Source organism: Talpa europaea (genome assembly GCF_964194135.1).
Source record: "Talpa europaea genome assembly, chromosome: 9".
Classification (NCBI taxonomy): Eukaryota; Metazoa; Chordata; class Mammalia; order Eulipotyphla; family Talpidae; genus Talpa; species Talpa europaea.
This window is the reverse complement of record NC_140076.1, coordinates 101,926,562-101,950,798: the sequence shown is the minus strand read 5'-3', so window position 1 is coordinate 101,950,798 and position 24,237 is coordinate 101,926,562. Positions and strand designations below refer to the sequence as shown.

The following is a 24,237-nucleotide window of genomic DNA, read 5'->3' as shown; positions in this document are numbered from 1 at the left end:
ACTACTATAATAAAAATTTATTTAAAAGTTTACTGTTTTGAATGTTTTCTTTTTTATTTCACTCTTTATTGTGGTAACATTACTTTACAACACTGTATATGATTAGGAGAAACAAGTCACACATCCTTGGGTGTATGTCACCACACCACATGTACCACCAAAGCAAACAGTCTTTTATCATACATCACTGGACTTCTGTTCTCACCCCTACCTTGTCCACCCCCCCCCCGACCCCCGGAGCTTCAATTTTATTGTCATAGTTCAAGGGTTTGGTTTGGCTTAGCTTTTTCAGTCCTCTATTTTGTTTATCAATATACTACATATGAATTAAATCATTCAGTATTTATCTTTCTCCTGACTTATTTTACTTAGCACAATTGTCTTCAGTTCCATCTATGTTGCTGCAAATGGCAAGAATTCATTTTCTTTTATAACCGAGTAGTATTCTATCATGTCCATATATCACATCTTCTTAATCCTTGGTAGAACACACTAGTCAAACAATCTGGCTCTGGGTTTTGGGGGAGACTTGATTACGATTTCAACTTACTGCTTGTAACTAGTTTGTTCAGATTTTCTACTTCTTCCTGATACAGTCTTGGAAGGTTGTATCCTTCTAAGAATGTGTACCTTTCTTCCAGATTTTGCAATTTTTTGATATAAAATCCTCTGTATTTTTGAGATGTCTGCTATAACTTCTTTCAATTCTGATTTGATTTATTAGAGTTTTCTCCCTTTTTTTTCTTATTGAGTCTATCTAAAGATTTGTCTATTTTTTTTCAAAGAACCAGTTTTTGGTTTCCCTGATCTCTTGAACTGTCTTTTTTTTTTACTTATTTTTCATACATTTCTACTCTAATTTTTATTATTTTTTCCTCTGCTGGCTTTGGTTTAATTTCTTCTTTTTTTAGCTCTATACCTTAAAGTGTAATGTTAGATTGTTTATTTGAGCTCTTTCTTATTTCTTGTATAGGTCTCTCTTATTATGTACTTCACTTTTAGTAAAGATTTTGCTCTATCCCATATGTTCTGGTAGGTTGTGTCTTCATTTTTATTTGTCTGCTGGTATTTTAATATCTTTTCTTGGAAAACAATCCTCCAAACATATGGAAACCCTCCAAAAAGCATGGACAGTCATATTTATATCAGATAAAATAAATTTCCAATTATGAAAGTTAACAAAACATGGACAGATATTATATAATGATTAAGGAATGAATATGGCAGGAAGACATAATATCCATCAATTTATATGCACCAAAGGAGCACTAAAATATATAAGATTATGATTAACAAACCTAAAAACAAACATTGGTTGCGATATAATAGTACTTAGGGACTTCAAACCCTATTTATATCATGGACAGGTCACCTAAACAGAAAATCAACAAGGAAACATTCCCTAGATAAGGATTAGACCAGACAGACCATTAAACATTTATAGGGTACTACACCTCGAAAAAGCTGAACACATTCTGTATTTAAATGTTTAAATAACAAAATGATCACAGCTAATGCTTCGATATAAAGAAGAATGTATAGGAAATACATATAGGCAGTCAAATCTAGAAATTATCTTAAATTAAAATCTAAGCAAAATTGTGGGACGTTTTAAGACTGAGTATTCCTAAATTAGTCATTTTGTCCTTACGTAGGACAAGTTATTTTTACTTGGCCATTATGGTTGTTTGGTCTTGTAAAGTAACTCTCCTCTGAACTTCATGTGTGAGTATTTTGCCATCCAGGGACTTTCTCTCCCACAGGCAGCATGTGGTAGGTGATAATCAACTGAACCTTCTCCCTGCAGTTATAATTCCACTTGTATTTCTTATCCTGATAAACAATATTAACTATCAAACCCCAAAGCTGTAAATTCCCTCAGGTAATTTTCTCTCCCTCAGTTCTCATATTTAATCAATCACCTAACACTATCTATTCTACCTTAAATTTTTATGGAATCCATTCTTCTGAATCCCTTAGAAAGTTTCTTATTCCTGGATCTTACCATCTTTTGCGTCAACTATGAGAATATGCCTTAAGTTACATGCTTTGATTTCCCTCAAACACACACACACCCCAATCTATCCCAATCTATTCTGTATAATATAAATGCCAAAGTAATAATTTGAAATTAAAAAAAGACTTCACCACTTTGCTTATAAGCTTTGGGTGACATAAAAATAACCACCAAACATCTTTGGATGATCTTGAAGCTCTGGGAAATAGTCATTGCTAGTATCACAACTCTCATCTCTGCCCCCTTATTCCATTGCCATTCACACTACTATAAGCTTGAGGGACTTATATAATCATTGGGGTTTTTTGTACTGAACACAGGTTGTTACTTCTACATACAAAAACAACCTCCCCCATTTGCAAACTAGAACTCGGTTTCTAAAAAGAAAATGATTATGATAATCACTTCACTAAATTATGAGAATACAGCAAACTATTTAGCTCTGTACAAATTGTAGCTATTTTTATTTCCCACAACTAATAATCATTATGATTTGAGCTTTTCTATTTCAATGTTGCCATTTAAACCTGTTCTAAAAACAACACATTATAGTTTTATGGTGTTCATAAACATCATCAAATAATAAACTTTCACTATTGTTCTCTTTCAGTTCTTTAGTGTAGCTATTTGCATTTCTGGGAAACTGCAAGAAGCATCCCATTTGTATTGTATTTTTATTTCCTCCTTTCTTTTTAATTTGCAAATAAGAGTACTGGATTCCCCTGACATTAAATCCTATAGTCTTCTAAAGATGCTATTATTTTGTTGACTAATAGTTCATTAATAAGTATAATTACCACATGTCACATTGCATCTTAATTATCCAGTAATTGCATGTATAATAGTTTTCAATTTTGGAAATTAAGCTCTTGAAAAGACAGTTCCCCCTCCTTCCCCCTTCTTTATTAAAGTCAGAGTTTCAAGTGTATTTTTCAAACAATTAAATTTGTAAATCCGCCTTTTTTTATTATTGCCACATTTGTGGTGCTAATGTAAAATTTCACAGTTTCTTCTATAAATGTTGTTACTCAGTGTTAAATTGAATAAATAAATGGCTGTGCCTTTATCCTTACTGGTTTCTCATATGACAGATTTTTTTTTAAAGAGAAAATAAGTAATATTGGTTTTTCAGGTCCTAGAAAAAAAATAGGAATTAACTGGAAAATTTCACTGTATACTGAAGGACAAAAGTCTTGATTGCAAGCTAAATAAATGCAAGTACGATTTGAGTATTCTCCCAGTATTCACCCCATGTTAAAGATTCTTATGAGGATAAAGGGCAAACATGCCTTTACAAATATATATCTCTTCAGTTTTATTAGAGACAATTTCTTTGTTCTCCTTGCAGGACTATTTAAGAAAAATATCTGTCATTAGCTGGAAAATTCCAGATACAAACCATTTCAGAGTTCTCCTAATTAATCAATATGTTTCCTTTTTATAACAGATTCCTTTTCATCTAATTTTCATTGTCATATTTCCTTTCATATCTCTCTACATTTTTATTTTAAACCACATATATTACAGAAGACAATAGCCTCTGATTTATTTAATTTAGGACCAGAGATTTGTATGTGGGAAATTTACATTATTTATTAAAATAATATAATAAACTTTCCCATAAGCCCTAAATCCAATATACAATTTGCCAATGAAATAAGAAGCAAATTATTGAATTTTAAAGTTTGAAGGGGCTTGGAGAACAGAGTCCAACAAACTGGAGTCAAAGATTTTTAATTTACTGATCAGTCATGTAACTAACCAGAAGAGAACTAGACCCTCAGAATTCCTGACTCCAAGCCCTATGCTCTTGTCCAGTAAGTCACAGACTTTGGGTATCACTGTCATTCCTTAAAAGAAGGAAACAAAGTTCAATGAATTTGCCCTGTGCCTGAGCAGCTATGAAGCACTCATTCTCAAAATTGAGAACAATATGAAATTTCTACAACTGAAACTGTTCTCTGCCATTCTGTTTATCTACAGGTAGGTAAGATACCTAGGTTAACATTCTCCACAGGCAGTAGCTTTAGTCCTTAACTATTTTTTTAGAGGCAACAATGCTAATTTTAGAAGACTGTTTTTTAAAAAAAGTTCTCTTACTCTCTATATCTGATCGTCTTGGAAATTCTTTGCAGACTTTGTTTTCATGCTCTGCTTAAAAGCACTTAGTCCATGCCCAGAGAAATCTGTAGATATTAAGTTTGGTGTTTGAAATGTGCACTTTGGCAGATCTCCATTTAAAGGTGTATTTTTTATGAAGGATAAAGAGCAGCTGATTATATTCACAGAAACCCCAGAGGAAATGAACTCTGTTGATGATAACTGACTAGTGGAGCAGGAAAAGCTCAAGTTTCTCTCTCCCTCCATCCTCTGCTCTGATAATTACCAACCAAGCCCTAGCAAGAATATTTCCTTTGATGATCCAGCAAAATGTCCAGTAAGTGAGAAAAGGAAGGGCAGGGCATTCCCCATGAGGGTGGGGAAAAGAGGTTCTGTGAGCTTTCCCTGGTGATTAGAGCTAGGGAAGTTGATCTCTTTTCATGCTGTAGATGTGGCGAGCTGCAGTCACGCCTGCCGCTGCCAGCCCAGCACCAGGATCTTAATCAGTCACTATGAAAACTCATTAGCTCCACAGCAATGAGTCCTCCACTGCTGAAGCTTGGCGCTATGCTTAGTACCATGGCAATGATTTCAAACTGGATGTCCCAAACGCTCCCATCCTTGGTAGGACTGAACACCACCAGGCTGTCGACGGCTGATACCTTAGTAAGTCACTCGGGTGGGTTTGGCCATCTTGGGAAAGTAAATGCATTAAACTGGTGGGCTTTATTCTGTAAATAGCAAAGGCTGAGATTGTGCTTCTCTATGTACAAGTCTGCTTCAAAGACAGAATATTTATATGGTAAGTTTAAGTCCTGGATATTTCTTTGTGAACATTTTAAAGTCACATCAAGAAATAAATGGACTGCCTAAAAATTAGCTGTGAAAGGAAATACTTGACTCATTAAATTCTTAAGAATGAAAAGGTTTATATCACTATATCAATCTAAGGTTTGTAGAGATTCTTAATGAAATGATTCATTTCTTATTGTCTCTTTTCTAATATCTGTAATGTCCCCCCAACTTTTACTACAGGGTATGTTACAGAGTATATTCTATCTAATCCAGTTTTACTACAGCAGAATAGTCCTTGGAATTCATTTCTGTGACTGCAATGCATTCAGTCAGAGAAAACATTTTTAAAACATGAGTTTTTTTTTTTTTTTTTAAAAACCCTCACCAACTTAAAGCTTGACAAAAAGAGATAAGTAACTGGAACAAAAGAGCACTAACTTGATAAAATCATCTCTTCATATAATTTTTTATAAAGACTACCTATCACAAATCTAACTCTTATCATCTTCATCCCCCTAAAATCAATGGCTTTTTAACCCTTTCCCCATTTTAATAGACTTTTCTGATAGTTTAAAGCATGGTTTAAGCAGCAATACTTTAAGACCTTTAAGATAAAAATGTTAAGTTACTGTTTTTTAAATAGCAATTGACAGATGCAAACAGAAGGGAAAATTAATTACCCTGCTAGCAAATAAAATGCATAGAAACAATTAGTATTTGGGACTTTACTTTTTTCTCTTTATCTTTTTTTACCACTGGATTACCACTCCAGTGGATGTGAAAAAAGCAATTTCTAAAAGAAAAGTAACCCTACATTTTCAAGACCTGTTTGCAGTTACTACTGACAATTAAGCTATCAATCAATGTGCAATTAACTGAGTAGAGTCAGACCAAGTTAATTACATAATTGTCAGATTCACCCACTACTTAGAGGCACCACCAGAGTACATGTGAGGCACTCTGACTGGCTTAGTGTGTTCACCTTTGATGCACTTTTGGTATTTCAGAGTCTTTGTTACTGACATTCCCCTTTTGCCTGCATCATGTATATGGTAGGAGGGATGTAAAAGAGATTTATAGCTAGAAAGTATGGTATGTTATTAACAAATAACTGCAAAACAAATTTATTTACAGAACCAAAGTTTCTCAATGTTCAAGTACGGATGGTTTCCAACAATGTGATTGTTCAATGAAATCTTTCTGAAAATGAATCTAAACTAAGAAATCCATGAATGGGTTGTATGTTAAACTCGGTATGTTGATTTGGAGATGTATATTTTGGGATCTATTGACACTGGTTTAGTTTCTTCCTGTTGTTGTTGTTGGAGCAAATTTCCAGAAGTGTGAATGATTTTTTAGGAATTTTAGTTACCTTTTAAGTTTAAAGTTAATTCATTTTCTTTGTGATTGGTAAGCTGTTGTAAAATATAAAGCACTTCTCTGATTGATGAATGGTTTGACATAATCAAATGTTACTTTGGATGACCTGACTTTGGAAAAAATTCTAGAAACAGAGTATTCTGGAAAGTTAAAACTATAGTGTTCACTGAAATGGAAAAATCAGGATGCAAAAGTTGTTTCTGAATGTTTGACCAAAGTGTATGCTTTATAGAAAGACTATCATATTTCCTTGCCTTAATTATTCAAGATAACTGTCACATAGGAGTCCCATAGTGAAATATATAGGAATCTGTGTTTCTTTTTAAGCTCATAAAATGTTTTTAAAATCCTAGAAACCATCCCAATTAGTTATTTTTATACTGTTTTTGGCAGCAGTGTCTTTTCTTTTTTAACTTAATCTTATGTAATACATGCTAACTAAATCTTTGTTGAATGAAACTTCAAGTGGAAATCAGGTATGTAAAATCAGTCATAGATCAAATAATTAATGATGTAACTTTGTTACAAAGTTGAATATAGCTCCACCATCTACTCCCTTTCCACAAAATTAACCCTTTGTCCCAGTCAAAACTCCTCCACAGAAAACTTAGAGCTCTCAAGAGCCTAATTGGAAATATAACTAATCTAATACACCTCCTCAACCTGCAAGTAAGAAGACTGAGTCCAAATCTCTAAGTGAATAAACAGGTTACCTCCAACTGGTTAAAGACAAAATCAAGAGTGGAAGCAAATCACCTACTGCAGTTTCTGGTCAGGGAATCACCCCACCTGCTTTTGCCAGTCCTTGCCCTTCCTGAGACCTGGAAGGTTCTGTTGTCCCTGCTCAGGTGGCATCCCATGGCCTAAACTCCAATGGTCTTAGAAGGAAGGGTTAAAAGCTCCCTAGTCCCCTACAAATAGTTAGGAAGACTGGCCCTTCTCAATTTTCTCTGTTCTCTCAATTTAGACACCATGAATGGGGTGAACATGCAACTGTCAGTGAGTGAGTGAGTGAGTGTGTGTGTGTGAGTGTGTGTGTGTGTAAATGATACCGTAATTTCAGGCTTTCAGGCCTAGACTCCCAGCCAAGAATGGATCCCAGGCTGCAGTGGCAGCACTGACCTTTTGTTTCCCTTATCTCAGAAGCCTCTTAACTCTCCCCAAACCCCTACCTACACTGTTCCTGATTGCCTAATTAACCCTAACTTGCCCTAGGACTAAAAAGAAACCAAAAAACACATTAAAATTTTGTGTATGACTGTGGGATGTGGAATATAAAAATGGCCAAAAATACATTAATAGAAATATGAAGTCTTCTTTGGAAGGATAATTTCAATGGACCTACAAATTTAGGAAAGAGAAGGTTTTACCCATTAAATGGCAATAAAACCTGTTTTATGCAGTATCTCTGAAACAAGCATGTACTTTTGATTATCTCAAAGATGAAAGAGGTTTTTAAATTTCTAGGATATTTTTGTTACAAAGTTAAATATATCTCCTTTTTCAGGGGACTATGCTCCTCTTATCTTTCTTAGCATCATGAAACATTCCTTTAGGCTTTTCTTTGGCCCTGTTTTTCTTCCTTTGCTTTTGTTTTGCTTCCCTCTTTTCTAGGGCCATCAGCCTCTGGAGATGCTGGTGTCTGCAGAGGCAAAGTTTCAACTCAGAATTCTCAGGCCTTAGGCACTTCTCTGTAATACAGGAGTAACTTCCCCTTGAGGCTGAGTTTCTGAGAAATCCCCCACACTGTGGACTCCACACCAGGAAACAAACAGAGGACTTTGAGCAGATACCAGCTGTTCTCAGTCAGCCCAACCGCTGTGATGAGAAGAGGCCCTGAAGGGGCCTGAGAGCTTAAGAACTTTATTTTGCTACAATTCCAAAGTCCTAGCTCCCTTCTCCTCATAAATAGCTACTTCAGTACATTAGTCACTTAGAAGTTCTGTAATACAACAAATGTTGGCGAGGGTGTGGAGAAAAAGGAACTCTTCTGCACTGTTGGTGGGAGTGCAAACTGGTCCAACCACTGTGGAAAGCTGTGTGGAGATTTCTGGACCTACTAAACATAGAGCTTCCATATGACCCAGCAATTCCACTCCTAGGAATTTACCCAAAGGACACAGAAACATCAATTCCAAAGAACACCTGCACCCCTATGTTTATAGCAGCACTGTTTACAATAGCTAAGCTTTGGAAACAACCCAAATGCCCAAAAATAGATGACTGGATCAAGAAGATGTGGTACATATACACCATGGAATATTACTCAGCATTCAAAAAAGATAAACACATGCAATTTGCTGCAACATGGATGGCGCTGGAAGGGATCATGCTCAGCGAAATAAGCCAAAAAGAAAAAGAAAAATACCGGATGGTCTCACTCATAGCAGGAATCTAGAAAACTTAAATAAGGGACCAGGAAAATGAATAACTATAAGAAAGTGAAAATCAAAATCAACAAAAAACTATGAACCAGAGACACTTTTAGGGGGGCGGGGGCGGGAGGGGAGGGATTGGGGTCAGAATGGGGGGCTGCAATTGTATGGGGAATATAACAATAAAATTTATTAAAAATAAATAAATAAATAAATAAATATCAAAGGAAAAAAAAAAAAAAAAGAAGTTCTGTAATATGTCCTTTGGGTAAATACCCAGGAGTGGGATTGCTGGATCATATGGCACCTGCACCCCTATGTTTATAGCAGCACTATTTACAATAGCTAAGCTATGGAAACAACCCAAAATAGATGAGTGGATCAAGAAGATGTGGTACATCTACACAATGGAATATGACTCAGCAATCAAAAAAGATAAACTCATGCCATTTGCAGCAACATGGATGGCTCTGGAAGGGATCATGCTCAGCGAAATTAGCCAGAAAGAAAAAGAAAAATACCAGATGGTCTCACTCATGGCAGGAATTTAGAAAACCTAAAGAAAGGACCAGGAAAAAGACTAATTATAATAAAGTAAAAATCATAATCAACAAGCAACTATAAACCAGAGACACATCACAGGGGGGAAGAGGAGGGAATAGAATGAAAACATGGAGGGTAGGTATTGTATGGGGACCATAACCATGACAAAAATGCATACATTGTGCATAAATGAAAAATGATGTAAAATTAGATAAAATAAAATTAAATTAAAATAATAACAAAAAAAAGTTCTGTAATATGAGGGTGCCCTGATACAAACTCTCAATGTTCTATAGTTTCTTATCCTCAACTAAACAACTTCTTTCAGTCCTGGATGAAGCTATCTGACTTCATGGTTTTATGGGACTGTTTTTCTTCCCCATATTCATTTTGGGAGAGAACGACTAAACAAAGTAAGGAGTAGGAGATGAATGAGAGAAACAAGTGGAAAATCTTGAGAGCCACAGAGAATCCAATAACTGCTTTTTAGTAGAACTGTGGCATGGATAAGAGAGCAGATTTATTCTTATTTAAGTAGCTGAAGTAGAAGAGAGGCCAAAGGAGGGTCAAAACAAAGAGAAACTAAGATCCATTCCCTCAGCTTTCCACCAATGGAAGGGGCAGTGAAAGGCCTACCGTGGAGAGTTCCAGTGGAAACCCAGGGAGGATAAATAGAAGTGTCCCTGAGAGGAAGATTTAGGGCCAAGTATGTTGATTTCTCAATTCTCAGTCATTGGGATTATCAGAGTATGAGCAGAAGTGACCACCCAACCTAAATTTGCTGAGGTCTTTGGTTATTTTATTTGTTGTTGTTATTTCTTTTTCTTTTTTTTACAGCTCTGAGGTATACTTGAGTGGAGAATATGCACCTTTTATTTCTGTTCCAAGTTGCTTCATAAGAAAGAGGAAGAAAAATGCTATACAGTGACATCTTTATTAACACATCCTACAGAACACAGCTTCTTTTAGCGTGTTCTGTCAACATCTCTCTAATTTCTGTCCTCACATTTCTCCTCTCTCTACAACTAAAGCCATTAACATGCTAAAACACATTTCACTCTCTGAGACCAAACCTATCCTCAGACAGAAAATTTATAAGGAGTTTTCATCACTCAAGGATCTCCACTCTAAATCAAATAGATTTTAATAAATGGATTTTTTTCCTGCTTTATTTTCCTCTACCTGAAAGTATACCACTTTCACCATCTAGATTCCTTTTTTTCTTTTTGCCTCAGCATGTACTTTTTATGAAATGCCCAGCAACTCAGCATAGGACTTAAGACCTAGCAATGTTCAGTCAGCTGATTTTGATCTCTTCAAAGGATCAGAATTTTGTCCTTTTACCTGCCTCTCTGCCTGGGTCCTGAGGAACTATTTCAGTGCCTTACACAGAATATCCACATGTGTCTTGCTGTGCCTTTACTGCTACCTATTCCTCTGGGGTGACAGTTGCTACTTGTTTCCAACTATTTAGATAAATACCTTGATACATCCCTAAGGTAGAGATTTTTGAATAATGGCCAATGGAACAGACACAGACCATCTACCTATGTGATCTTCAGAGGATAAGAATAAAGAGCTCAGGGTAAAAGTTAAAAAAACTGAATAAATCCAATATATGACATTTACCAGCCGGGTGATTTGTAAAAAAAAAAATGCTTAAGTCTTTTGAGTTTTAGTTCCCTCATAAGTAAAATAGAAGAATGTCTATTGTAAGGTTAGTTGATTCAAGAGCAGTAAAACTAATACAAGGGAAGGGAATTTATAGACCAAAAAAACTAATGAAATGCAAGATGTCTATTTCTTTTTATATTTACCTCCCTCCATCCTTAGGATTCTTCTTTTCTGGTACAAAGCACCTGAAGTTTTGGGAGAACTCTTACACAGCAGCTTTATAACTAAATTGTAAGCAAAGAATCTAAACTGGGAATCCAGATGTCAAAATTATAATTTTAATTCTCCTATTTATAGTGCTCATAAGTTTTTCATGGCTTTTATATTAAAAACAGCTAAATAGTTCATTCAATTCTTCCAATTAACACAAAAGTTTCCGAGAGAATTGTACCAATAATCACTGTGATTAGCAATGCTTTGGCTAGCAATAAATAATACACACCTTCCAGATCCAAATACTGGACTTCAGAGTAGTTCAGAAAATCCAATAGGCTATCTGCCTCATAAATAAAAGGAAATGTCAGATAATCAGTGGTGCAGTGTGGTGGTTAAACTTTCAGGCTTTGAAATCAGACTGTGGCAGTACAAATTCTGCTGATTACCCCTTTTATGACCTTGAGCAAGTTCCTAACTTCTCTGAGTCACAGTTTCCTCATCTATAATGAGCAGAATATCATCACCTGGTCCATGGGTTCATCAAAGGCAATAACTCACCGTGAGCTGCCAAGTAACAGAGTTCCACACACAGTCACTATTGCTATTACATGAGTTTTATTGATACATGAATAACATCTCCTAGAAGATAAAATAGGAACAACTTTTTCTCATGGGTACCTCAAAACCATTGAAATCTATAAACCATATCTCCTTCCACTTGAGGTCTTAGATGGTTTTATTTTGATCCTTTTTTTTTTTCTGCCAGTATAGGTACCTTAAGAGAGAGTGTTAGGCATGTTTATAAAGGTTGCTTTAAGCTGATCCTAACACACAGGACTCTATCAAAACCCACAGCACTATCAGGAACCCATTTTTTTTTATATTAGATTTTTGCTATTTTGAGTTACATTTTTTTTTTTTTTGCCAAAGAGGTAACTTGTTATAGTTGAGATCATTCAAACTAACTCTGTAGTAGAGAAGGTCATGACTCTTTTCGATGATTCTTACAAGAAGATAATTGGAAGTACAAACAACACTGGAGTCTTTACTTTTATTAATCTGACACTTCAGGGAGAATTGTAAATGAACATCAAACCCAGTTCACCTTTCCTGCTTTCCTCATCCAGAGAACAAGTGACACCTTGCCCTATGATGATAAAGTCCTCACTAGTTAGTCAAACACCTAGCAGGTGGACAGCAATATGAATGTTGCCAAGTTTAATAATCAGTGTTTACATTGCTGTACCTATATTTTCATATTATAATTGGGTGTCTCCTGTTCTCTATTCCAAAAGTCATATTTATTCTAGGGACAAGCCTTAATTTTCTAACATAATTGAGATTTGTGTCCAATGATTGAAGAAATATATCGCTGAAACTACAGGACCTAAGTGGCTATATATTAACCCTATACTGTAACTCAGCTTAATTTTTATTTACATCATTGAAAATACTCTGCTAAGCTATTTCTATCTCCATTCTATAAATCATCTCTTTATATTTTTTCAATACAAAAAGTTTAAAAATATAATTTTTAGGATCTTAATCGATTCTAATAATACATAATTCTAAGTGCAACTTACTATCCTAATTAGATAGTCAGATAAATATGCTATAAAGAATGGGTGAGGAGAATGAAAAAAGAAATGATAGCCAATTCAACACCACTGAAATAAAGGGCAGCATAGGAACCTTCTATGACCTATCTAAAAAGAGCAACTAAAAAGACAGATTTGGCATCATTTGATTTTCATCATAGATCAAAGACCAAGACTATGAACTCTTAATGATCTTTATGAGTTTTTAACTTATATCTGCCCCATGATTTTGTTGGGATGCCTATAAGTACTCTGTAGTACTTATCACTAAAGCTCTTGAAAAGAAAAAAAAATAAATAAATAACTACATGCTAGCTAAGGGTATGTGATGAGCTGGGGCCAGGGATAGATTTGATAAAAGAGTATATCTGCTCTGCTATGAATTCCAGAGACAGATCTCACAGACTATGCCCAATCTGCAAAGAGAGATGTCAGCTTGGTTTAATCCTTACGAGAGTTTGCTTCCAACCTAGCAAAGCACTCCAGTCTGTAGGCAAACAGAACATCTTAATAACACTGGCTATTGTGCAAGAGAGCTCACTGATGTCTTCCATTCACCTCTTTGTTTCCAGAACCATCTCAGCACCTAACCTTAAGCCTTTCTCTCCTCTTTCCTTGCCCTTGTCCCTCCAGCCTGATTTATTAAATACCTTATTTTCTAGACTCTGAATTCATTTCCCTCTTCTCCTGATCATACAAGAAACATTTTTCTGTATGCTGAATCTGAAACTCCAGAAATCATAAACAGAGAGAAAACTGAAGAATTTCAGATCCCTGCAGTGGGGGTTAGCTAGATGAGGACACATTAATTTATCTGATATCTCTAAGGAAAAACAAATTAAGATGCAAACCGAATAGCTTGCCTATGTAAAATCTGTTAAGACATTCTTTTCATCATCCACATGATTGACCTTTAAAAACAATGATCTGTATGTTTAGTGTCATAATATGGCTATATAGCACTGAAATTCAAAGCAGGACCCTAGAACTAAGTTGTTTAAGAAAGAGGGCACCTGTGGCTACATAGTACTTGATATGTAACTAGTTCAAGGTGAGATGTGACAGAGTATAAAATGTACATTAATTTCAGATATTTAATACAAAAATAGAAGAAAAAATAAACAGAAAACAAAGTATCTCATGAGTACTTTTTATATTAATTGCATGTTGAAATGATTGTGTTTTGGCTATGTTGAATTAAATAAAGTATATCATTAAAATTAATTTCACTTCTTTCTACATTTTAAAATCTGGCTACCCCAAATTTGGAATGACACATGTGGCTCTCATGATCTTTCCATGGTCTGGTGATGCCCTGGAGTACGTCCCCTTCCTGCCTACATAGCTCTCTTACTACATCCAAGTGGCATGATCAGCAGATTAACTAATTTTCTCTTCTGTGAAATGGAAATAATAATAGTTTTTACTTTATTTTCTTTTCTTGCATTGAAGAACTGGGTTGGAGGTACAAGGTGCAGGGGTGAGAGGATTCACCAGACACAGAGTGGGGAGCAGAACAGGTTGATCTGCTGAAATACACTGCTGAGGGGAGCAGCAAGCAAAGACAGGAGAGGTCTGCTGCACCATGTGGGTCAGCTCCCCAGCCAGGGATTAAACTCAGGCCATTGGAGTGACAGCACTGAGACTTAACCCCTAGGCCACCAGGAAGGCCCAGTTCTTACTTCTTAAGGTGCTTCTTTTTGCTCTTGCACCAACAAGCCAATGGACATGAGCTGTCCCTTGGAATAGGGCCTCACCCTGAGCATCTGTATTCTTCAGCCTCACCAGTCCCCAAAGGGGAACTCAACTGGCATCACGCTACCAATACTCTTGGTAGCTGGAGAAATGAGTGAGTCCTCTCTGGACAGTGCACACAGTATTCACCACTACTTCTGGTTGTGCAATGAAGATTGCATATTCAAAGAACAGTTCTTCCTGAAAAATGACTAAAAATAAAATACTTAATTTGGTACTTTCATAAAATGTAGTTCATATGGCAAATTGGAAATATCTAAAATATCTAGTAGTAGGATATAAACTAGTTGTTGAAATAAGACATATAAAAGACAATACTTTGTCTAAATTGTTAAGGCAACAGATAACACATATTACATGTTTTATGAATAGTACAGACAATCCTTCAGAACAGGTAATAACCATGGGGTAAGTAAATTCAAGGTTTGTAAAGGAGGTATTCCAAGTAAGAGTAGCAAGTTGAGCAGCATACTAAGATCTGAATCCAGGACATAAACTAATTTGATTAAAGAAAAGTTTCATACAAGAAAGTACAAGGGGGTAAACTAGAAACATAAATAGGAAGTAGGTTGCAGAAGAACTGGAAGGCTACTTTAAGTTTCCAAGGAGCGAACATGATAATTACCCAGCAGTAATTTAGGAAGGTAATTTAGAAGACTATGCCAAAATACTCCAACTCTTCTAGAACTCTATATACTTTGCAAAACAATCTTGTTCTAATTATTTTTACCCTAGAGTCTCACATGATACATTTTCAGCCTTATTACATGGTAAGTTCCTACGAGTGACTAAGATAACTAGGTAGGTAGTTATCAGATAACTCTAATAACTAAGCATCTGGTTATCAAATACTTTAAAGTTGCACTGAAATATCCAAATATGATAAAACACATACTTGGGGAGGTAGGTTAACAAAGTTAATAATACGGAAACTAACAAAAGAGAAATATTCTCTTTTGGGGCATTGGTAAAGAAGGTATATTTTAATGAAGCTGTGCTTTCTATAGAAATTATTTAATCATTTTTTTTTTCTTTTTGAACTTTAAAGAATAAAACACAGAATGTTAATGATCAAAAACAGATGTCTGCTGAAAAGGATATGAATCCACATTCTCTTTATCCTATAACGGGCATTTGCCATCAATTTCCTCAGACTCAGATTAGTCCTAAAGAAGGCTGGCAAGTGTACAGCTCGGCCCAGGACCCTGATGGACGATGCATCTGCACAGTGGTGGCTCCAGAACAAAACCTGTGTTCCCGGGATGCCAAAAGCAGGCAGCTCCGCCAATTGCTGGAAAAGGTAGGTGTCCTGTGTCCCCTGTGCTGATTTTTATTGAAATGTACTGTTCTTTGATAAGGAAATGGGAAAGCAGTAATGGTGTGGGTCCTTCCCATTTTTGTCTGCCTTGTCAATAGACTTATTTCTTTTTTTCTTTTCTTTCTTTTAATATATTTTTTACATCATTGTTCATTTTATGCAATGTTTGCTTCCCCCCACCTCCCCTCAGGCTATGGGGACTACAAATAGACTTGTTTCTTGAAAGAAGTATCTCAAGTTTCCACTTTGCTTTGTGTACATAACTTACTTTTCCCAGCTGTTGCTTCTTAAGACTGACTCTATACTACATCTTAATATCCAAGTCAGTCTCCTTAAGAGAAAAAAAACACATGAAGTCTTATTTCAATGTCAGAAAATGAGCCTTAACTTGCAGGATCTCACACTAAACCCTTTGAACTCATACTTTTGTGTCCCATTAACAACCTTAGAAAGAAGTTAAAATAAAGGCTTGAAATATGCAAGCTATCTGGACAGATAATGAATAATTCCAAGTATTTATCATCATTCTGTAAGTTATTCCTTTGAACATTAAGCTCTTCCATTTCATTGGGTAGCATTCTATTCATATAATTTACTTAAGCGAGATCTGTTAGAATCAAATGTGGAATGCCCTTGATTTATTCTCTTTTAAAGATAAAAGATTATGAAACGTTATTAACATTTAGTATGGGGAGAAAAAAATGTTTAGTATGGGGAGAAAAAAAAACAATTATTCTCATTCAGACTTTCAGTATGTTGAGATCTGAATCTAGTAGGACAGCTGGGACAGCCAGACTGATGGGAGTATGATAACATGTTTGAATTTTAAATACCATCAGGGATAATAAGATAAATTAGAAGCTAGGTGCTTTTTTTTAAAGCCCATCATGCTCAACAATTCATTCTGTGAGATATAATTTCCATGATCATCTACCTAATTATGGCATTGAATAGCAACTTTTTATGAAAAATAAAGAGCAGCTAGAAAAATGAAAGCACTGAATTGGTTAATACAGGATCTTTAGTTTATACAATTTCAAGCTTAGTCATAATAACTTTCTTCCACTGCCATGTAATGAAAATGTTTCCTTTGCATCCATTATTTGGAAGTCAATCAATGCTCCAAATTTTAAGGAGATTTTTCATTTTTCATACCAAGACTAGTCTGTTTCCCCCCTTCTCTAAAGAGCTATCATCATCTATTGACTCTCTCTTTTTAAGTCTCTTGATATAAGATCTCATTTTTCCAGCTCCACCAAATCCATCCCCCAGACAGAAACATATGTCATTTACATTTCAGTTAATGAGTCTGGCTAATATGCCTCTTAACTGTTAGAAATCATGACATATGAATTATGATGATTATTCTTAGGGTTCATTTTCTAATCTTGATTTTGTTTATTTCTATAAAAAAATCCAAATATATAGCTTAATAATGTTTGGTGACTAGGGAAATTAATTACATTGGTAAAAAGACTTAATCTTTTAAATCTAATGTTGCTTTTTGATTAAATTATATTTCCCCCCAGATTGCTAGCTTTCTGTTCCAATCTTCTTTTCTGTTCAGAAATACATTTCTTCTATATCAACTATACTGATAAATATGTTCTTAGATATAATCTTATTTGTGTTACTATCTTTCAGTAGAGCAATGCATACACAAATCCACACAAAAACTCAAATTCTTAAAAACAGTTGTAAAAATTCAAGTAAAGTGGGGCCTCCCCAGTGGCACAGTGGATTGAGCACAGCAGCACTGTGAAGCTGTCCACAGCCTCTGCAGCGTGGATTCAATTCCTTGCCGGCCAGGGAGATACCCACATGGTGCAGCAGACCTCTCCTGTCATGCCCGCTGCTCCCCTCAGCAGTGCTTTCAGTCTGACTGCTTGTTCTGCTCGCCGTTTGGTCTCTAGTGAATCCTCTCATCCTCCCACACCTCTGGCCTGTACCCCAGCTATTGTATATACAAAAATAAATCTTTAAAAAAAAAAATCAAGTAAAGTAAAGAAATAGATAATATCCTCTACAAGCCTAAAGTGAAATGTAGTCTAGAACTATGATAAAACCAAGAATTGATGAAGGATGAATTAAACACAAAAAGTACAGCCAAGGAGGTTGGTTGAAAGCAAGCATTGCAATTCATATGCATCAATTCAAATTGATGCATCCAATATGCAATTTGATCAATGTTTTAAAGAAATTCTAGGAAAAAACACACCTTTAAAAGGTTATCAATACCTAAGTACCAAAGACACAAATAAAATTTATTAACAAAATCAAGGTCACCACAAATTTGATTTACCAATTTTCAAATTTATCTTTTGGTAGTAATTAAGCCAACAGAGTCTGAAGAACAAATTGAGCGTACACCTATGAGTGGCCCAAGAGGAGTCAGTATCACTGGTGACTGCAATGACCACCCTGCCCAACCTCCCTGAAAAATAAAGATATTTGACACAAACATCCCTTACACTGACTGAGCTAGCCACTGCTGTCTTCCCTGTAGTTTCATATAGCTGAATGATATCAGATGACAGACAAGAACAAAACCTTAAAGCAGCTTATTCACCGTAACCAGAGGATTCATTTAGTCATATGTCAAGGAAACACTGCTGTTAGTAAGAATATTAATAATAACAGTTCCCCTTTATATTATCTACCTCCATTCCATTCAATCATCACAACAGACAGTTGTCCCTCAAAGTTTACCTAAAAGGAAACTGGTGCTTTTGAGATTAAAAAAACAAAACAAAACACCAATCACTCTCAACCATTAGATTGTGGCGCTATACCAGGTCAGCTCTGTATTTTCTCAATATGTTGTTAATGTCGTCCAGAATGCCATGGCTGGTGTTCATGCTCATTTCAGTAATCCTTTGTCAAACATTTTTAAGTATTCATGTTACTGAATATTAGAAAAATTATAATTGGTTTTAAAATATTTTATGTATTAGTGTGCCCAAACTAAGACTGTTCAGTTCCAAAAAGGTTTGTGTGTTAATTATGTAGCCTTCCTACACAGTTGAAGATGACCCGCATTATCTAGGTCACACTTATTTCTAAAGTGATTTTTTTTTTGAAATAGAATACTGACATCATCCTCACCAATAAAATAATTTTGAAAAACAAAGCAGTGATATTTCACTTAAAGATTTCCATCACACAATTGAATACTAAAGGTTCTTTGAGGCCCTACAATAAAGGAATCTCTGTTTCTTTTGTTAACCCTAAGGTTATACAAACATATTGAGCTGTGGGCTTTTTTCCCCCAAGTAGCTCCCACAGTATTTAAGCATGAGAGTGGATAACAAATTAACAAAAAAGTTAATTTGTGTTGAAGCTCAGAAAGGGCTCAGATATTTTCTTTACACAAAGAACCAAGCTGAGTTGTAAAGCATCAGAGACAAAGAGACAATGAGAGGAACCACAGCAGACAGGCCTCCTTCCTACAAGTGTAATTGGGAATTTAGTCTCTGGTATCATCAGGACAGTGGTTCTCAGTGGGTCTCCATAATCTGTGAGAAACTAAACAATGCACAGTGCAGCCATCAAGAAAAGCAAAAGGCAGCCCAGAGCCAAATCCTTGCCAATTAGACTGCCCCATCTCTAGCCATTACCCCAAATGCAGTTCTTACAATTATGTGGGCTTCTGCTTTTAGAAAGTCACAACCAGGGCCCTCCCTGGTGGCACAAGGGGTTAACTCTCAGCACTATGAAGCTATCAGCAGTCACTGCAGCATAAGTTCAATCACCAGGTAGGGAGCTGACCCACATGGCACAGCAGACCTCTCTTGCCTTGCCCATTGCTCCCCTCTGCAGTGTATTTCAGACAATCCACCTGTTCTGCTCCCCACTCTGTCTCTGGTGAATCCTTTCACTCTCCCATGCACCTCTGTCCTATACCCCAGCTCTTGTATGCATAAATAAAACAAATCTTTAAAAAGAGAAGTCACAACCAAGTCTCAGCAAGAATCCAATGTCTTTTCCCACATCACAAATAAGGTTGAAAATGAGCTTTATAGAGTGAGTCAGTGACAAAATTAAAGGGAGGCTTTTTTAATTTTATCCAGAATATCTCACCTGCCTATCATTTTCTAATTACACACTCTCCCTTCTACATAGAATTCCTACCAGAGTATGTTGGCCATGCCAGTGATGGTTGTCTTCATAGACAAATGCCATATTCAAACACACAGTTTCTTTAACACACTTAGATTTTCTTTATTCATACATAACAATAATGAAATTGAAAATTATTTTAAAGCACTGCATTTATCTAAGATGTTGTTACCATGCTTTCAGTGTTGTCTCAATAATTTTGTGCTGTTAAAAGTTTTTTTTTTCCCTAATAAAACTTTCTGAAAGTCTGAAAGTAAGTAAAGAAGTATGTGGAAGTCATGGAGTGTTATAGCCTAGCTAATGACAGGTGAAGGAAACTGTCTTTGAAATATTAAAATATAAATTACCTATTATTCTATTCTCTTGGAAGACTAAGATAATTTTACCCAAAGAGATACTTACCAAGCAATTATTCTGATAAGGTCTTGCTAATAAAAGCAATTCCCTGCCCCCACCAATCATACACTTTACACAATTAGTTTTAATATAAGCTAGAAAGCAATATCTCCTGAAAAGACAGGATTTGTAAAGGGCAGGACTATGGATCAAGACAGCAAAAAATGAAACAGGAAAATGTGATCTACTCTGACAGAAAAAGTAGAGGAACTAAGAGAAGCCAAGATACAGTTCTCTGCCTTTTCTGCTTGTCCCAGTTCTGAATATATCAACAATGGACTCTTTACAGCAAGCTGGCTCACTAAGCTTCATGACTTTACCTGATGACAAAAATTTTTCTCTAAATAAATCAACCCTTTCTTATTTGTAACTCACAGTTTTTGTAATGAAAATAACTCCTTACTTATTCCATAAGCAATATTTGTTTAAACATAAATGCAGTAACACATAAAAGTATACAAAACAGTAAACCTCACCTGAAATTCTACAACTATTTTTTGGTGCCCATAACTTCATGTATCAATTATGCAAATAAAATATGATTCTGCAAATGGATTAAAACATTAACTTATGGGCCTCCCCTGGTGGCACAGTGGTTGAGCGCTGGGCTGTGAGGCTGCCTGCAGCCTCTGCAGCGCCAGTTCGTTCCCCAGTCGCCGGCGAGGGTCCCACAAAAAAAAATTAACTTACTAGGCACCCCATTCTATAATATTTATTTTATTAGTTCTCAACCACACTTTACTCCACACCAGAAAACTAGTATTAGCCGCCTAATATATTCTCCTGATCCTTTCCTACATTTCTCCCTTATTTTTTGTTTATATACTCCATTTTCTTTTACATGTAATTATGTACATGTAATTATGTGCATATGTGTGTGTGTGAGAGAGAGAGAGATTTGATCTAGAATAAAAAGATCTAAATATATAAAGACAATTCCATTTACTTTTCTCATTTGTTTGTTTTCTCGTGGAAATCCCTGTGTTGAACATTACTTCTTAAAATTTAATCAACATAGGAATCAACTGGGGATCTTGATAAAATACAGACTCTGATTCAGTAACTCTGTAATGGGCTCCAAGATTCTGCATTTCTGACAAGCTCCCAGGTGGTGCCAAAGTTTTTGCTCTGCAGACAATATTTTAAGTACCAGAGGTATAGACATCCATTTTATTCTCTGTAGCAGTTTATTCACATTCCATTCCTCGACTTATTTATGAGTTCTCCTATAATTATTAGTTTTCACTTTGTTTTCAGGTTTTTGCTGCCACAAACATTAAAACTTCCTTTCTTTCCTCATTTCAAGATGCCTGTAGAGGTCACCCGCTTCCTACTAAGTAGCCTGAGACTAAACAAACCTGGGCCAGTGCCATCAGCTTAAGATACCCATATTGCTCACATGCCAAACACTTGCTACAGTTGCCATTTTTAGATCTCCAGTATGTTCCCTGAGTTAGAAGGTATCCCAGAACTATTACCACCAGTCTTAACCAATTGGGTCTCTCACCCCTGGGATTACTTCAGAGATGCGTTTTGAAAAAAAATGCACTAGAATGAATGAACTCTAAGTATGCTGAATACTCACTATTATCCATAATTGCTAGGCATCCCAGCTCTTTAATATGTCAGATTTGTACACAGAAACTATTTGTTTTCACATTTAACAAATTGGGGCATTGTAAGCTTAAAAAACCTGGGAATGAAAAATCTATTTTAAGAATTCATTTTTCTTATTTATTAGATTCCTATTTAGAGTCAGTCAGTTTTAATGCTAGAATGCCCCTTTTATTATTTTCTGCCTAGGTGTAATTTTCTCTTGCCGAATTTTGTGGATATTTATCATGAAGAATCGTCCTACTACTAAAAAAATGTGTAGAAATGCAGTTGTGGATTTGGCACTGCTAGTTCTTAATGTCATTTTTACCGCTTCAGTAGTGAATGAATATACCTGTAAACAGATAATAACGTATAGTCAATGTTCATGTTTAACAGGTTCAGAACATGTCCCAGTCTATTGAAGTCTTAAATTTGAGAACTCAGAGAGATTTCCAATATGTTCTAAAAATGGAAACCCAAATGAAAGGGCTGAAGGCCAAGTTTCGGCAGATTGAAGATGATCGGAAGACACTAATGACCAAGCATTTTCAAGTAGGTTTGACTTCTACAATCTTGTCAATCCAAATGAGACATTGAGTGCAATGGACAGCCAGTGCGGCACTCAGCTAGAAATAAGTATGCCTTGGCCCATGCATGCAATGTTAAAGACTCATCGGGGACGTCAATCATCTTTCCACTGGAATTGACCATTAGCTGGTATTTGGAATGCATGGAATGCTTGCTATAAAAAGAGCCTCACACTCCTATAGCTAGGCGGAGGTTTCAGATAGATTTACAAGCGTTTGAATTTCTATAACAAGGGGATAAAATCATGGAAAATGAATAAGTCAAGTTAATAAAATTTTTTGATAAATGTGTACCCTGCTAATGTGAAAAGTAAATAATATTAATCTAAATTATTAAAAAAGGCAAATAATACCATTACGAATAGCATTGTAAAAGGAGGGTCTTATAATTTTATAGTTTTTTTTAAGACCTTCAGTTTATTGGCTATTCTCTAGACACATTGACAATGAAGAAAGTGCTTTGAAGTATGCTATCAAGATATAAATGATGTTGATGACATGATGTTATAAATGATGACAATGTCATAGAGAAAATCTGACTATGACAATGCTATTTCAGCCTTCATTAAAAACAGTCTATGTTACAAAGTCTTAGCACAGTTTATAAACTGCACTGTGGTTTTATAAACATAATAGCCTCTGTTTTCCCTGCCAACTGGAAGTGAGAATCACTGCAAGTGGAGTAGGAGTGGGTCTGAAAGTAAGGTCAAGCAGGAGAAGTGCTCTTCACATAATGGTGAAGCAAGAGATGTAGTGACATGCAGCAAGGTCTCCTCACAGCATGTTCCTATGGCAGAAATTTTCATGGTTTTGTAATTTTCTTCACCGGTGCAGAGAAGAGGTATAGAAAACAGTCTTCCATGGACCAGTTTTAAGTTCTATAAGAAAGACACCCGAAGTAACAGAGAGTAACAACTTGAGGGTTTGATGAGAAATTGGACTAAAAAGATGACCCAGGAATTACATGGTGAAGAAAGATTCAAACAAGCTCAGGAGGCTAAAAAATTAGAACAAATTAGAGCAGGACACAGAAGATAGGATAAATGTTAGGGATTATCCAAAATGACAGAATGAGTAAACTGGAAGAATAGGGAATTTGGGGGTAGGGAGTGATAATAGAGAAGAATTTAAGACTAGAAAGCAAATTAATTTTAAGTAATACTTTTGAGAATGTACTGTTGTACATGCATTGGGTCATCTGCTGATACATAATACATCACCTCTCTTCTATGAAAGACAACAGATAAAATTGATAGTAACTAAAGACATAAACAGCACCAAGCAGCACAAAGGGAAGATTGATCGATTTTGTGTGGAGAACATCAGGGGAATATTTCTAATATTAGACAATACTTAAGAAAGACATTTAGACTCGCATCCTCCCCTTAAGAAACAAACACATACTAAAGCATAGAGGTGACTGACACATAAAGGTTTTAACGTCAGTTTTCAACATTCAGGCTTAGGATATGGACTACAGGCAATCCTGTGACAGTCTGATCCTGGGGCCATCAACAAAGGAGGTGCCTGGGGAGCACGACCAAAAAGGAAGAGGGACAGAAGGAAAGGAGCTCAGGGGGTCTGGTGCAAAGTGAAAATCACTCAAGCTCAGTTGGATGATATGGAACTCTGGGATGCCAATGGGCAGCTTGAGGGTGCCAGGGCTGGCAGAGCCAGGAACACATGACAAAATGTGCATATGGGATAGCCTGGTGAATACCAGGAAACAAACAGAAAAGATACTAATCTGAGGGAAACCCAAGGGTATAATTTGCCTATTCTGTAAGTTTTCCTAATAGCACCCAGGCTCTCTACAAGAAAATCTAAT

The 24,237-nt window shown here is 35.8% G+C and overlaps 1 protein-coding gene across 2 annotated transcripts in view; it reads left to right on the top strand.

Annotated features, from left to right (window-relative positions):
* OLFM3 (olfactomedin 3) overlaps positions 1-24,237 on the top strand; it is a gene marked incomplete at both ends in the record, with an annotated part of 165,429 nt that overhangs the window by 123,515 nt on the left and 17,677 nt on the right. Inside the window, 3 exons of one of the 2 annotated variants that reach the window (XM_084242098.1) lie at positions 4,655-4,783; positions 15,547-15,693; positions 22,219-22,374. In XM_084242098.1, coding sequence (XP_084098224.1) covers positions 4,655-4,783; positions 15,547-15,693; positions 22,219-22,374 — 432 coding nt within the window. Of the gene's footprint in view, positions 1-4,654; positions 4,784-15,546; positions 15,694-22,218; positions 22,375-24,237 lie in introns of those variants that run through there. The other variant, XM_084242099.1, reaches the window with a different exon arrangement.